Consider the following 15,806-nt stretch of genomic DNA (forward strand, 5'->3'; position numbering starts at 1 on the left):
ACACTACCCATTTACTGCAAAGGTACGGATTAGTCTATGCGCTTAAATTCAGGGGGCCGCTCCACAAAAAGGCACAACTATATATTGTACTACGTTTGACAAGGGGCAAATAACATTTAGGTACCATTTGAGATGCAGATAGTTGATTAAATAATGATGCACTCTCACCTTCTGCACTCTTCCAAGGGATTCACTGGGTGTCTCTCTGTTGTCTGTGAGTTATGGTCTACCTCTTCCACCTCTCCTTTTAAAGGACCTGTCACAGGTGTGACTAGTTGCCTCATTAACCCAACAAGAGATCCTGTTGTCGGGCCATTAGTTAGTGGTGTAAAGCACTTAAGGAGAAATACTTTCAAGTACTACTTAAGTCGTTTTTGGGGGTATCTTTACTTTACTATTTATATTTTTGACAACTTTCACTTCACTACATTCCTAAAGAAAAGAATGTACTTTCTACTCCATACATTTTCCCTGACACCCAAAAGTACTCGTTACATTTTGAATGATTAGCAGGACAGAAAAATGGTCCAATTCACCCACTTATCAAGAGAACGTCCATGGTCATCCCTGCTGCCTCTGACCTGGCAGACTCACTAAATACAAATGCTTTGTTTGTAAATTGTGACTGAGTGTTGGAGTATGCCCTTGGCTATGCGTAATTATATTTTAAAAAACAAGAAAATGGTGCCGTCTGGTTTGCTTCATGTAAGGAATTTGAAAATATGTATCCTTTTACTTTTGATACTTAAGTAAATTTGATCAATTCAATTTAATGTTGATACTTCAGTATATTTAAAACCGAATAATTTTAAACCTTTACTCAAGTAATATTTTACTGGGTGACTTTCACCTTTACTTGAGTCATTTTCTCTGAAGGAACCTTCATAGGCAGTGAAGAGAGTCGTAGAGGAAGATGGGTCCAGTTTAGAGGGATCCTGAGAGGCTCCCTGTGAGTATGCCGAGGCCAATAGAGAGTGATAGGAATAACATGTGTTTCAGTAAGGTTTCTTAGCATTCATAGCCATGGTTATCAACTGTGATGCAGAAATGGAACACAAATCACAGAAAATAGATGTTGTGGTGGTAGCTGCAGAGAACTCCTTGGGTTATGAGATTTTACAGCAGAAGAGTTACAAGGTGTGATGAACGATAGTGTCCTGTTCTCCCAGGCTGCCGGACTGATGTAGGACACAGCCCACGCAGTACTAGTCAGCCTACGCAGTAGTTCTCAGCTAACGCACTAGGACTCAGTCCACCCAATAGGACTCAGCCAACCCCATAGTATGATTATGCATTTAATGCTTTTGTTATAAAATTATATTTTTGGGGTGAAAATGATCTTCCCCAAACGTGAAACTCATGCGCTGCATGTGCATGCCAGTTAGGCTCTACACTCATTGTAAAGAGGTTATTTGGCCACTTTAGTTGTAATACAAATGTAGCCAGGTGGTTAAATGGCATAGTTGTATTCATTTATATCCACTAGATGGCACTGTCCCTTTAAGAGATTCATAAATAAGGTGTGCAAGCAGTTATGGGATTGTACATGCGCAGCGTGTAAGAGTAAGCAATTACACTGGAGGGCTACTGAAATCCATCGAAGCTTATATATAAAATAGGATCATGTAGAAGGGAAATCACCACAAGAGGAAGTCACCATGATGTCATATTCAGTCTAAATCACAATCAAGTGAAATACATCTGTTGGTAAAGTGCATAAAAACAATCTGAGAAGTGGCTCTGCTTTAAACACACTGTCCACGTGATACCCTAACCCTACATGGAACAGTAGATTCTCACCCATACAGCAGCTTTAAATAATGTAATGATTAACTCCACAACGTGTCTCTGGGAGCACTGGTATTCAGCTAGCAAGAAGCTAACATCCCCATGTCAATCCAAAGTAACGTTGGACCCACGATGGATTTCAGTAGCCCTCCAGTGTAATTGCTTACTCTTACACGCTGCGCATGTACAATCCCATAACTGCTTGCACACCTTATTTATGAATCTCTTAAAGGGACAGTGCCATCTAGTGGATATAAATGAATACAACTATGCCATTTAACCACCTGGCTACATTTGTATTACAACTAAAGTGGCCAAATAACCTCTTTACAATGAGTGTAGAGCCTAACTGGCATGCACATGCAGCACATGAGTTTCACGTTTGGGGAAGATCATTTTCACCCCAAAAATATAATTTTATAACAAAAGCATTAAATGCATAATCATACTATGGGGTTGGCTGAGTCCTATTGGGTGGACTGAGTCCTAGTGCGTTAGCTGAGAACTACTGCGTAGGCTGACTAGTACTGCGTGGGCTGTGTCCTAGCACGTGAGCTGAGAACTACTGCGTGGGCTTTGTCCTACAGCAGGCCGGCAGCCTGGGAGAACAGGACACTATCGTTCATCACACCTTGTCACTCTTTTGCAGTAAAATCTCATAACCCAAGGAGTTCTCTGCAGCTACCACCACAACATCTATTTTCTGTGATTTATGTTCCATTTCTGCGGTACAGTTGATAACCATGGCTATGAATGCTAAGAAACCAACCTTACTGAAACACGTGTTATTCCTATCACTCTCTATTGGCCTCGGCATACTCACAGGGAGCCTCTCAGGATCCCTCTAAACTGGACCCATCTTCCTCTACGACTCTCTTCACTGCCTATGAAGGTTCCTTCAGAGAAAATGACTCAAGTAAAGGTGAAAGTCACCCAGTAAAATATTACTTGAGTAGGCTAAATGTATTCGGTTTTAAATATACTGAAGTATCAAAATTAAATGTAATTGATAAAATATACTTAAGTAGCAAAAGTATAAATCATTTCAAATTCATTATATTAAGCAAACCAGATGGTACCATTTTCGTGTTTTTTTATTTGATTACGGATAGCCAGTGTCACACTCCAACACTCAGACATAATTTACAAATGAAGCATTTGTGTTTAGTGAGTCTGCCAGATCAAAGACAGTAGGGATGACCAGGGATGTTCTCTGTTTAGTGAGTCTGCCAGGTCAGAGGCAGCAGGGATGACCAGGGATGTTCTCTGTTTAGTGAGTCTGCCAGATCAGAGGCAGCAGGGATAACCAGGGACATTCTCTTGATAAGTGTGTGAATTAGACAATGTTTCTGTCCTGCTAATCATTCAAAATCTAACGAGTACTTTTGGGTGTCAGGGAAAATGTATGGAGTAAAAAGTTCCATATTTTCTTTATGAATGTAGTGAAGTGAAAGTCGAAATAAATAGAAGTATTAAATTAAAGACAGAGCAAAATACTACTTAAGTAGTACTTGAAAGTATTTCTACTTAATAAGTTCTTTACACCACTAACTAATGGCCCGACAACGGGATCTCTCGTTGGGTTAATGAGGCAACTAGTCACACCTGTGACAGGTCCTTTAAAAGGAGAGGTGGAAGAGGGAGACCATAACTCCCAGACAACAGAGAGACAACCAGTGAATCCCTTGGAAGAGTGCAGAAGGTGAGATTGTGACATTATTTAATAGACTAGCTGCCCCTTTAAATGGCACCTTAATCTTATGTGTCCCCGGTCAAATGTAATGCACTATATAGGTCCCCATTTTGTGGAGTGACACCCCCCCCCCCTAAAATTAAGAGCATAGACTAACAGTTACCTTTGCAGAAAATGGGTAGTCTCTGACTAGATCTAGGATGATTCCCTATGTAGTGCACTGTGGGCCTTCGTCAAAGGTGGTTCACTACAAACGGAATGAGGAGCCATTTGGAAAGGATCCATATTCCTGTGTGCCAGGTTTATCTATCGTATGTGGTTGAAGAGATGATACCGGAGTTTTGGCAGAAGACTAGTAGCACCGTGTTGCCTGAACTCTGTTCTTGGGCTCCTCAGGACTGCATTTAGAAATTGCTGCCTTAGCAGTTTCTTAAGTTTAGTTCCCAACACAGGGTTTCTGTAACCTCTCGTTCCACTAGTCATTCCACTGATTTTGAGTTTTCCAGTACAAGCACAGCCTAACTAATCTCTTTCTCTGGAGACCATCCCCATGGCGATCTTGACCGTCATTCTCCTTGTCAGCACGGCTTTTGCTCTGGGAGGTAAGCGTGACCTACCTCCCACTTACTCACCAACATTTTAATGACCACATTAGTGGGTGTTGCTCTGTCCTATTTCATGCAGGTGTGAATTGTGTAATGTTTATTTTCATAACTGTTTCTCCGTGGGACACCTGAGAGGTCAGCCATTATCAACCTTGACACTGGAGAAATGAAGGTTGTGCCTTGCAGAAGGGCACATAGATGGATCTATCAACTTGTCATTTCACTGATTTGAACTACTTGCCCAACTCTCAAACAGCAGGCTACCTGCCACTCCTCTAGTTCCAGAGATGAATATTGGTGTCTAGATGCAGGACTGAGGTATTCTGATATGAATGGTTTGATCATTCAACTGGGTTGTCTAACTAACTGATACAATTTACAGTAAGTTTCATCAGCAGTTATATTAAACACAGAAACAGAATTGACTGCATGGGCCCTTTAAACAAATTTCAATATTTAGGGAACTCACTTGGTTACATCTGAAATGGGACCCTATTCCCTATAAACTACTTCTGACCATATAGGGTCCCATACGGGTTACGATTCCAGATGCAGGCCAAGCTTCCAGAATGTTATGTCCACATTACAATGTGTGTTACCTGTGTGTCCAGATGCTACGACACAACCCAAGACCCCCTGTGAGCGTGTTGGAGATCCTGTGAAAAACGGCCCACCTGGAGACTACGTCCCCGCGTTTGAAAGCCAGGGAGAATACACCCCTGAGCAACACTGGGGCTCAACAGGTTACCACTCACACATAAACGCAGTCTTGTACAGCAACCTCGTCGGGACACACAATTCAGTCCCATTTAAAATCCGATTTTTCCCTAACCTGTTCTGTTACTCAACCCGTTCTCTTACTCAACCTAACTGCTAATTCTAACCTTAACCCCCTGGAAATAGTATTTGACCTCATGGGGACTAATGAAATGTCACCAGTTATTTGTGGTTTGTTTACTTTTCTTGCGGGGACTTATGCAACATGTTTTTAAACATGTCCGCTTCTGGTAGGTTCCTCTTCCTGTCTTACCAGAACTGAAAAGAAGATCCCGGGTACTGAAACTCATCCGGGCACTGCTCCAATCAAATGTGCATACAGGTACACACTCATTTACTAAGTGTTCATTATTTGCAGCTGGTTCAGTATGTTAATATTAGTTTTTTTTTGTCTAATTGTAGTGGTGCTCGCAGATGAAAGGTGTTGAAGAGAAGACTGTAAAAATACATTGGAGATACTTTGATAATTGTCTTTACTGTACAATGGGAGCTGATTAACATTCCATATAAATGAAGAAATCCAGAAATAAAATTTGTTGCTTTACATTCTTTTTGGTGTGAATTGCTGAATCTTTTAGCTGAGCCAGTCCCTTTCTGGGAAATGGAGGAAAGACCGTACCGGTGGTCATGAAGGCAGTCAAACTCCAGACCAGGTAGCTTTTTGAAATCAACAAAGCATGAGAAGACTTTGCCTTGTTTTTTTGTTGTCAATTAGGGTGTGCAGGGGGAATACGTGGGCTGTCGTACAGTAATTCGGTTAAAAAGCCAATTTTGACATTTACTCAGTACATTGTTTTCACTGAGCAAATGTACGAGTCTGTTAATGATAATACAGAGGTTTTTCCCAAGGTTGCTGTTGACGCTAGTCAAGGTAATTAGGCTTTAACAAGCTATGATGCTGCCGATGGTCATTAGTAGCCTACTATACTTGCTAACTGCATGGAATTCAGCACTTTATTGAACCTCTAATCACTATCAATGTCATATCAAATCAACTATTGGTCACATACACGTGATTAGCAGATTTTATTGCAGGTGTTGTGAAATGCTTGTGTATCTAGCGCTGACAGCCCAGAAATTACAGAATTAAGACTATATACATATGGAACAGCGCCTAACGAGCGGCACGGACTAAGATACAGTATATACATACGAGTAATGCTAGATTTGTAAACATTATTAAAGTGACTAGTGTAAAATTCAAGTCATTCTTAGTCTATGCCTCTAGTCAGCACCCTCATGTGCTAGTGATGTCCTTGAGAGAGGCTGTTTTTTTTTCAGTCTCTCGGTCCCCAGCTTTGATGCACCTGTACTGACTTCGCCTTCTGGATGATAGCGGGGTGAACAGGCTTTGATGCACCTGTACTGACTTCACCTTCTGGATGATAGCGGGGTGAACAGGCTTTGATGCACCTGTACTGACCTCGCCTTCTGGATGATAGCGGGGTGAACAGGCTTTGATGCACCTGTACTGACCTCGCCTTCTGGATGATAGCGGGGTGAACAGGCTTTGATGCACCTGTACTGACCTCGCCTTCTGGATGATAGCGGGGTGAACAAGGAGTGGCTCGGGTGGTTGTCCATGATCTTTTTTGGCCTGCCTGTGACACCGGATGCTGTAGGTGCCCTGGAGGAAAGGTAGTTTTCCACTGGTGATGCGTTGGGCAGACCGCACCGTCGTCTGGAGAGCACAGCCCAAAAGGATGCTTTCAATTGTGCATCTGAAATTAGTGTTTTGGGTGACAAGTGAAATTTTCTTAAATTTGACGTTGACGAGGCTCTGTTGCATCTTCACCACACTGTGTGGGTGGACCATTTCACATCGTGAGTAATGTGTACGCCAAGGAACTTGACGCTTTCCACCTTCTCCACTGCGGTCCCGTCGATCTATGTGGGGGGGGGGGGGGGGGGGTTGCACCCTCTGCTGTTTCCTTAAGTCCACGATCGTCTTGTTTTGAGTGAGGTTGTTTTCCAGGCACCACACTCCCAGAGCCACCTCACTGTAGGCTGTTTATCATTGGTAATCAAGCCTTCTACTGTTGTCTGCAAACTTGATGATTGAGTTGGCGGTGTGCTTGGCCACAGTCATAGGTGAACAGGGAGTACCGGAGGTGGCTGAGCACGGACCCTTGTGGTTCTAGTGTTGTGGATTAGACGTGATGTTGCTTACCTGGTGGTGGACCGTCAGGAAGTTCAGGAGCCAGTTGCACAGGGCGGGGTTCAGGGCCTCGCGCTTAATGAGCTTGGAGGGTACTATGGTGTTAAATGCTGAGGCGCCATAGTCAATAAACAGCATTCCTACGTAGGTATTCCTCTTGTCCAGATGGGATAGGGCAGAGTGAGTGCGATTGCATCGTCTAGGGTGGCAGGTAAGGTAGAGGTGATATGATCCTTGACAGGAACAATGATGGCCATCTTGAAGCATGTGGAGACAGCAGACTGGGATAGGGAGAGATTGAATATGCCTGTAAACAAACTAGCCAGATGGTGTGCGCATGCTCTGAGGACGCAGCTAGGGATGCCGTCTGGACCGGCAGCCTTGCGAGTGTCAACACGTTTAAATGTTTTACTCACGTCGGCCACGGAGGAGAGCCCACAGTCCTTGGTAGCGGGCCGCGTAGGTGGCACTTATCCTCAAAGCGTGCAAAGAATGTGTTCAGCCTGTCCGGAATCAAGACGTTGATCTCGGCGACATGGCTGGTTTTCCCTTTGTAGTCCGTGATTGTCTGTTGTCCCCGCCACATGTCTTGTGTCTGAGCCGTTGAATTGCGACTCCACTTTATCTCTATATGGACGTTTAGCTTGTTTGATTGCCTTGAGGAGTGAATAACTACACTGTTAACATTCTGCCATATTACCAGTCGCCTTGACATTGTTTAATGCGGTGGTTCACGCTTTCAGTTTCACACGAATGTTACCATCTATCCACGGTTTCTGGTTAGGGTAGGTTAATAGTCACAGTGGGTACTACATTTCCTATGCACTTCCTTATGAACTCAGTCACTGTATCTGTATGCGTCTAGATTATTTATGCATGCTACCCGGAACATATCCCAGTCTACGTGATCAAAACAATCCTGAAGCGTGGATTCTGATTGGTCAGACAAGCAATTAATAGTATGAAGCACGGGCACTTCCAGTTTGAGTTTCTGCCTATAGGATGGCAGGAGCAAGATGGCGTTGTGGTCAGATTTGCCGAAAGGAGGGCGGGGGATGGTCTTGTAAGTATCCCGGAAGTTTGACTAGCAATGGTCGAGTCTTAGTAGCGCAAGTAGGACAGTCAATATGTTGATAGAATTTCGGCAGCGTAGTCCTCAGATTTGCTTTGTTAAAGTCCCCAGCTACAATAAAGGGCTCTCACCTGGGCTACTGCCGTGTGGGAACAACAGCCGGTCATATGCACTAGTTTGAGGGGTTCGTGGGAGATGTGAGGAAGGTCTTTGATCCCCCGTTCTCCGGGATGAGAGGCCGCCCGGAAGCTAATCCAGCTTTCGGCAGGACTCCCACAGTGTAGCTGATTATACGGGTGGATTTCCGCACGTTGGCAGTGGAGAGTGCTTGGAGTCAAGAGGCACTGTTCGATATGTTCCTGCACGGCGTCTCAGAGGAGATCAAGGACGAGCTTGCAGCCCGGGAGTTACCCACGGAGCTCAATTCCGTCATCGCTTTGACCATCCGTATCGATGGGCGATTACGGGAACAACGGAGGGAGAGAATTGGATTTTGCTCGCACGCCCTGGGATCCGACCTTGCCTCCAAGTCATCCCGGAAGCTCCCGATGGTCTCGTTAGTGAGAACCTGAGGCTTCCCGACCTGCCCCATCCACACCGCCAAGCGCCTCAATTCCAGGCAAGCCAGATGGGCCATGCTGTTCACATGGTTCAACTTCTCCGGCTGGGATCCAATAATATCAAGCCGGATGCACTGTCCCACCGCTATTGCCCCACGACTACTACCCCAGAACCTGAGACCATCCTTCCCACTTTGTGCCTGGCGATGGCACTCAGCTGGGGAATAGAGAACAGGTCCATGAGGCGCAGCGTTCCCAGCCGAACCCCGGGGGGGGGGGGGGGGGGGGGGGGTGCCTGATAACCGGATGTTCATTCCTGACGCTGTCCGCTCCAGGCTTGCCTACCACTCGGACGCCCGTCGGACCCTGGCCTTTGAGCGACCGAACTTTTGGTGTCCTATGGTCCCTGACGTGTTCGAAGTCATTGCTGCTTGCACAGTGTGTGCAGAGAACCACACTCCTCGGCAAGCTCCGGCTGGTCTCCACCAACCTCTGCCTGTCCCTGGTCTCACATCTCCATGGACTCTGTCAAGGGTCTTCCACCGTCTGATGGAAACGCCACCATCCTGACTGTTGTGAATCAGTTTTCCAAAGCCACCCACTTCATTCCTCTCCCCAAACTATCCTTTGCCAAAGATGGCCCTGCTCATGGTGCAGCACGTCTTCTGGACCCGTGGACATGGTCTCCGACCGGGGTCCTCAGTTCTCGTCCCATTTCTGGAAGGCGTTCTGCCCCTTCATTGGGTTGTCAGCTAGCATGTCCTCCGGGTTCCACCATCCAGTCAGAGAGAGCCAACCAAGACCTCGAGACCACCCTGCACTGCCTGGTCTCCGCCAACAACACCATCTGTAGCCAGCAGCTTGTGTGGGTCGAATATGCCCACAACACCCTTCCCTGCTCTGCCACTGCTCTCCCTTTGAGTTCCCCGGCTCCCCGGTATCATCTCCGGCAGAAGGTATGGCTGTCCTCCTGGCACCCCGGTTTATTGACCCTTTCCCCATCTTCAGGATCAATAGGCCCCTATGCTGTCTGCCTTCTGTTGCACTGTACCCTTTGTATTCATCCAACATTAGTCTAAATTAAGCCCGTGTGTCACAGCCCTTGTCTTCTATTTCCAGGCCCAGCCCTCCTCCCGGTGTCATCGATGGCCATCCGGCGAACACGGTGAGACGCCTCCCTGACTGTTTGACCACGGGGCAGAGGTTTCCAGTCCCTGCTTGACCGGTGAGGTTTATGGCCCGGAGGAGAGGTTCTGGGTCCCCGCTGAGGACATCCTGGACCCAGTTCTCATCGCCGACTTCCATAGCCGGCACCCCGGTCGACCAGGTATGCACCCAGGTAGGACGCCAGGTGGCGCCCCTGGGGGGGGATGTTTCACCTGTCTTTGTGATTGTCTCCACCCCACTCCAGATGTCTCCCATCTTCCCCATTATCCTGTTCTCTGTTGCCAGTTCGTCTTGTTTAATGAAGTCAACCAGTGTTTTTGTATTCAGCTCCTGCTTTCTCTTTTCTCATGTTTTTTTTTACCCTTGCCTGTCCTTACCCTGTGCCCGCCTGACCACTCTGCCTGACCTGAGCCTGCCGTCCTGTACCTTTACCCCTGTTGCTGTAATAAACATTGTTACTTCAACATTGTCTGCATCGGTCTTATCTTGATCTCTATCTCCAGCAAAATCCAGGTAGAATCAGGAATTCTCCAGGGCAGCGACTGAAATGACAGCAGCACTTAACAAAGAGCTAAAGTTAGTTTCAGAATGGGTGGCAAGGAATAAATTAGTCCTAAATATTTCAAACACTTAACTTGTTCTGGCTGCAAGCCCGACGTCGGTACACTTATGACAACAGCCAGCTCAAGTGCAGGGCACGAAATTCAAAATATATATTTTTTTAAATATTTAACTTTCACACATTAACAAGTCCAATACAGCATTTGAAAGATAACCATCTTGTGAATCCAGCCAACATGTCCGATTTTTAAAATGTTTTACAGCGAAAACACCACGTATATTTATGTTAGCTCACCACCAAATACAAAAAAGGACAGATTTTTCACAGCACAGGTAGCATGCACAAAGCCAACTTAACTAACCAAGAACCAACCAAACTAACCAAGAAACAACTTCATCAGATGACAGTCTTATAACATGTTATACAATAAATCTATTTTGTTTGAAAAATGTGCATATTTGAGCTATAAATCAGTTTTACATTGCAGCTACCATCACAGCTACTGTCAGAAATAGCACCGAAGCAGCCAGAGTAATTACAGACACCAACGTCAAATACCTAAATACTCATCATAAAACATTTCTGAAATATATATGGTGTACAGCAAATGAAAGACAGGCATCTTGTGATTCCAGCCAATATTTCCGATTTCTTAAGTGTTTTACAGCAAACACAATATAGCATTATATTAGCTTACCACAATAGCCAGAAACACAAGCCATTTACCAGCAGCGAAAGTTAGCGATCGTAACAAACCAGCAAAAGATATATAATTTTTGACTAACCTTGATATGCTTCATCAGATGACAGTCCTATAACATCAGGTTATACATACACATGTTTTGTTCGAAAATGTGCATATTTAGAGCTGAAATCAGTGGTTACACATTGTGCTAACGTAGCATCTTTTTCCCAGAACGTCCGGATATTTTTCTGACTCTCACATATTCTGACCAAATAACTATTCATAAACATTACTAAAAAATACGTTGTATAGAAAATGATACACTAGTTCTTAATGCAATCGCAGTGTTAGAATTCTAAAAATAACTTCATTACGACAAGGCTTACGTTATGGCGAGCGAGTGCCCAAAACTAATAGTACACAGTTCGACAGATATATGAAATAGCATCATAAAATGGGTCCTACTTTTGATGAGCTTCCATCAGAATGTTGTACAAGAGGTCCTTTGTCAAGAACAATCGTTGTTTGGATTTAGAACGTCCTTTTTCCCTCTTGAATTAGCAAGCGCACTAGCCAAGTGGCGCGAAGCTCTCCTTCCTGAACAAAGGCACACAACGCAACACGCCTAACGTCCCGAATAAATTTCAATAATCTAATAACTAGATTGAAAAAACATACTTTACGATGATATTGTCACATGTATCAAATAAAATCAAAGCCGGAGATAGTAGTCGCCTATAACGACAGCTTTTCAGAAGGCAATTCCAGGTCCATCCTCGCGCTTTCCAGAAAACAGGAAATGGGTGACGCGTCATTCCAAGAGGATTTATTCCAACTCAGACCAAGATAAACACTCCATTTCTTCTCTCACTGCCTCTTGACATCTAGGGGAAGGTGTATGACGTGCATGTATACTAATACGTATCATGCCCATTTATAGGCAGGACCTAGAACAGAGCATCGTTTTCAGACTTTCCACTTCCTGGTCAGGAAGTTTGTGCCAAATGAGTTCTGTTTTACTCACAGATATAATTCAAACGGTTTTAGAAACTAGAGTGTTTTCTATCCAATAGTAATAATAATATGCATATTGTACGAGCAAGAATTGAGTACGAGGCCATTTGAAATGGGCACCTTTTATCAGAGCTACTCAATACTGCCCCTGCAGCCAGAAGAAGTTAAAGCATTGTATTTGGGACAAATCGTTCGCTAAACCTCAACTAAATATTGTAATGACTAATGTGGAAATTGAGCAAGTTGAGGAGACTAAACTGCTTGGCGAAACCCCAGATTGTAACGTTCAACAACATATAAAACATATTGATACAACAGTAGCTAGGATGGGGAGAAGTCTGTCAATAAAGAGCTGATTTTGCAAACAGCACCTGGACTACTGTTCAGTCGTGTGGTCAGGACTTAGGGAATTTGCAATTGGCTCATAACAGGGCAGCACGGATGGCCGTTGGATGTCTAGAGGGCTAACATTGACATGCATTTTATTAATCTCTCCTGGCTCAAAGTGGAGAGATTGACTTCATCACTACGTGTATTTGTGAGAGGTATTGACATGTTGAATGCACCCATGCATGTCGGACACCCATGCATAACCCGCAAGACATGCTACAAGAAGTCTCTTCACATTCCTGAAGTCCAGAACAGACTATGGGAGGCGCACAGTACTACATAGATCTATGACTACATGGAATTCTATTCCACATCAAGAAACTTATGCCAATGTAAGATTAGATTTAAAAAAAAAAAAAAGAATTAAAATACACCGTATGGCACAGCGGGCACTGTGAAGCAACACAAAGACACATGCATACAAACACACAATGATATACATATATGTACACATGGATTTTGTGTTATAGATATGTGGTAGAGTAGAGGCCTGAAGGCACACACTTAATATGTTCGGGAAATCTGTTATGAATGTATGGTAATGTTACTAAAACTTATTTGGCTGAACCCACGGATGAGTATCTCCCTTGGCAGCAGCTAATGGGGATCCATAATAAATACCGCGTGGGCTGAGTCGTACCGCGTGGGCTGAGTCGTGTTCTGGAGTGTGAATTCATTACAATTTGTGACACAAAGGGGTGGATAAAAAATTATGGGGAAATGGATAGGAAAAAAAAAAAAATACACGTTTTTAAAATGTATAACTGTCATAATTTAGCTGAACCCCAGGAAGAGTAGCTGTAATGGGGATCCATAATAAAGGAAAATGCCTCCTAAGGGAAGGTACAGTTGAAGTCTGAAGTTTACATACACCTTAGCCAAACACATTGAAACTCAGTTTTTCACAATTCCTGACATTTAAACCTAGTAACAATTCCCTGTCTTAGGTCAGTTAGGATCACCACTTTATTTTAAGAATGTGAAATGTCAGAATAATAGTAGAGAGAGTGATTTATTTCAGCTTTATTTCTTTCATCACATTCCCAGTGGGTCAGAAGTTTACATACACTCAATTAGTATTTGGTAGCATTGCCTTTAAATTGTTTAACTTGTGTTAAACATTTCGGATCGCCTTCCACAAGCTTGGGTAAATTTGGTCCCGTTCCTCCTGCCAGAACTGGTGTAACTGAGTCAGGTTTGTAGGCCTCCTTGCTCGCACACGCTTTTTCAGTTCTGCCCACAAATTTTCTATAGGATTGAGGTCAGGGCTTTGTGATGGCCACTTCACAACCTTAACTTTGTTGTCCTTAGGCCATTTTGCCACAACTTTGGAAGTATGCTTGGGGTCATTGTCCATTTGAAGATCCATTTGCAACCAAGCTTTAACTTCCTGACTGATGTCTTGAGATTTTGCTTCAATACAGCCACAAAATGTATCCTTCCTCAAGATGCCATCTATTTTGTGAAGTGCACCAGTCCCTCCTGCAGCAAAGCACCCCCACAACATGATGCTGCCCAACCCCGTGCTTCACGGTTGGGATGGTGTCAAGCAAAGAGGCACTGAGTTTGAAGTTAGGCCTTGAAATACATCCACAGGTACACCTCCAATTGACTCAAATGATGTCAATTAGCCTATCAGAAGCTTCTAAAGCCATGACATTTTCTGGAATTTTCCAAGCTGTTTAAAGGCACAGTTAAGTTAACTTAGTGTATGTAAACTTCTGACACACTGGAATTGTGATACAGTGAATTATAAGTGAAATAATCTGTCTGTAAACAATTGTTGGAAAAATTACTTGTGTCATGCACAAAGTAGATGTCCTAACCGACTTGCCAAAACTATAGTTTGTTAACAAGAAATTTGTGGATTGGTTGAAAAATGAGTTTTAATGAGTCCAACTTAAGTGTATGTAAACTTCCGACTTCAACTGTTCTTCAATAACAGCTTTTTCGGGCAGTTAAATGTAATAAAATAACATTATTTATAGTGTTCCAGAAAGCTGTGATTTCTACAGTTTGGGAGAGACTACATTGGAGAGACTTGGCTTGTGGGATTGTTTTCAATAAAGCCACAGTTTGCAATATTACCTGTTCAGTGGTCATTTATACAAAACACCCGGTGGAGCCAGCTTTGAAACTCTGTAATGTGACGGTCCAAATGAAATATTTGGTAAATGAAAATGTTTAACAGGTGCTCCTCACTTTTGATTCTCGTCAACATTTTCAGCACTACCACGTTTAGAGGTCAATGAGGAGCTGAAAACGGATCAATGAATATTTTACAACCTGTCTACTCAGCAGGCTAGGGTATCCATAGAAAATTGACTGAGAATGGAATGTATTCGCTGTGTTTTGACCAAAGAACCAAACTTATTTTTTTAATCATTTTTGTTTTCTGCTTGACAAATCCTTGCACAACTCTGATGAGTTTAATGGGCAGTGAACACAGACACATCTACCGGCATCATCTCACCCTCACAACGCAACAACTGGGTGACGCAAAGGCCATACTGGAGGCTTTTGTGAATTACGTCAAACCAGCCAGGAACGTCATTTACAAGCGGTTCATTTTTGAAAGCTGTAAACTAGAAGAGGTTGAGTTGGTGCACAATTTTGTAACCGGTTTGAGAGAAAGATCCACAACTTGTGAATAGGGGGATTGAAAGGTGAACTCTTCGTGACACAATAGTACTGGGAATTTGCAAATGAGGACATGCACCTGATTGGCTTAAACATGAACTACCATTGAAATGTGCCACACTGCCGAAGTCACTGACATGAGAGCATTGGAAACCCCAGGCCCTGATACTGTCCGCTGTTGCCCGGCAACCATTCAAAACAACCAAACTCGACAGTATGTCCAATCGGCCACACAATTTTTGGAACAAAGCAAATTTCAGGTCTGCTAAGCGCAAACTTGAATGCTGTGAAAATTATGTGAAACTTCCCGAGCGCATTTACTGTGAACACTGAGGCTTCACCAGCTTTAAGTTAGTTTTAACAGTGGTCAAGTAGGCTACTGTGGCTATTTGATCATAATGTAGACCTACCAGAGTGGCCTAGCATCAAAAACAATGGAGAAAATGCATCCCATAACATTATAACATGGAAATAGCTGTTCTATCATTCAGCCTTACAGTAGCAGACAATGTGTGGTGTTTAATGTAGGACTACATTCTATGAGACTTTTGAAAAAAACATGCAGGGCTTGACATTAATCTGTTTATCCACCTGTCCTTCAGACAAGGAGGTGACTGAACACGTTGTTTGATGCAAGAAACTGCTTTACAAAATAAAATGCATTATTATTCCCATACCCTTATTACAGAGAATCA

General features: G+C 43.6%; 1 protein-coding gene across 1 annotated transcript in view; it reads left to right on the top strand.

The window, feature by feature from the left end:
* The first annotated feature begins 1,023 nt into the window (after window positions 1–1,023).
* Window positions 1,024–15,806, top strand: part of LOC120042332 (tripartite motif-containing protein 2-like) — a 47,959-nt gene continuing 33,176 nt past the window's right edge. The window contains exons 1-7 of the mRNA XM_038987141.1: window positions 1,024–1,137; window positions 2,614–2,704; window positions 4,698–4,829; window positions 8,412–8,649; window positions 8,989–9,091; window positions 9,406–9,518; window positions 9,773–9,818. Of these exons, the coding sequence (XP_038843069.1) occupies window positions 1,024–1,137; window positions 2,614–2,704; window positions 4,698–4,829; window positions 8,412–8,649; window positions 8,989–9,091; window positions 9,406–9,518; window positions 9,773–9,818 (837 nt within the window). The remainder of the gene's footprint in view (window positions 1,138–2,613; window positions 2,705–4,697; window positions 4,830–8,411; window positions 8,650–8,988; window positions 9,092–9,405; window positions 9,519–9,772; window positions 9,819–15,806) is intronic.

This window comes from Salvelinus namaycush, unplaced genomic scaffold, assembly GCF_016432855.1.
Source record: "Salvelinus namaycush isolate Seneca unplaced genomic scaffold, SaNama_1.0 Scaffold656, whole genome shotgun sequence".
NCBI classification, from domain to species: domain Eukaryota; kingdom Metazoa; phylum Chordata; class Actinopteri; order Salmoniformes; family Salmonidae; genus Salvelinus; species Salvelinus namaycush.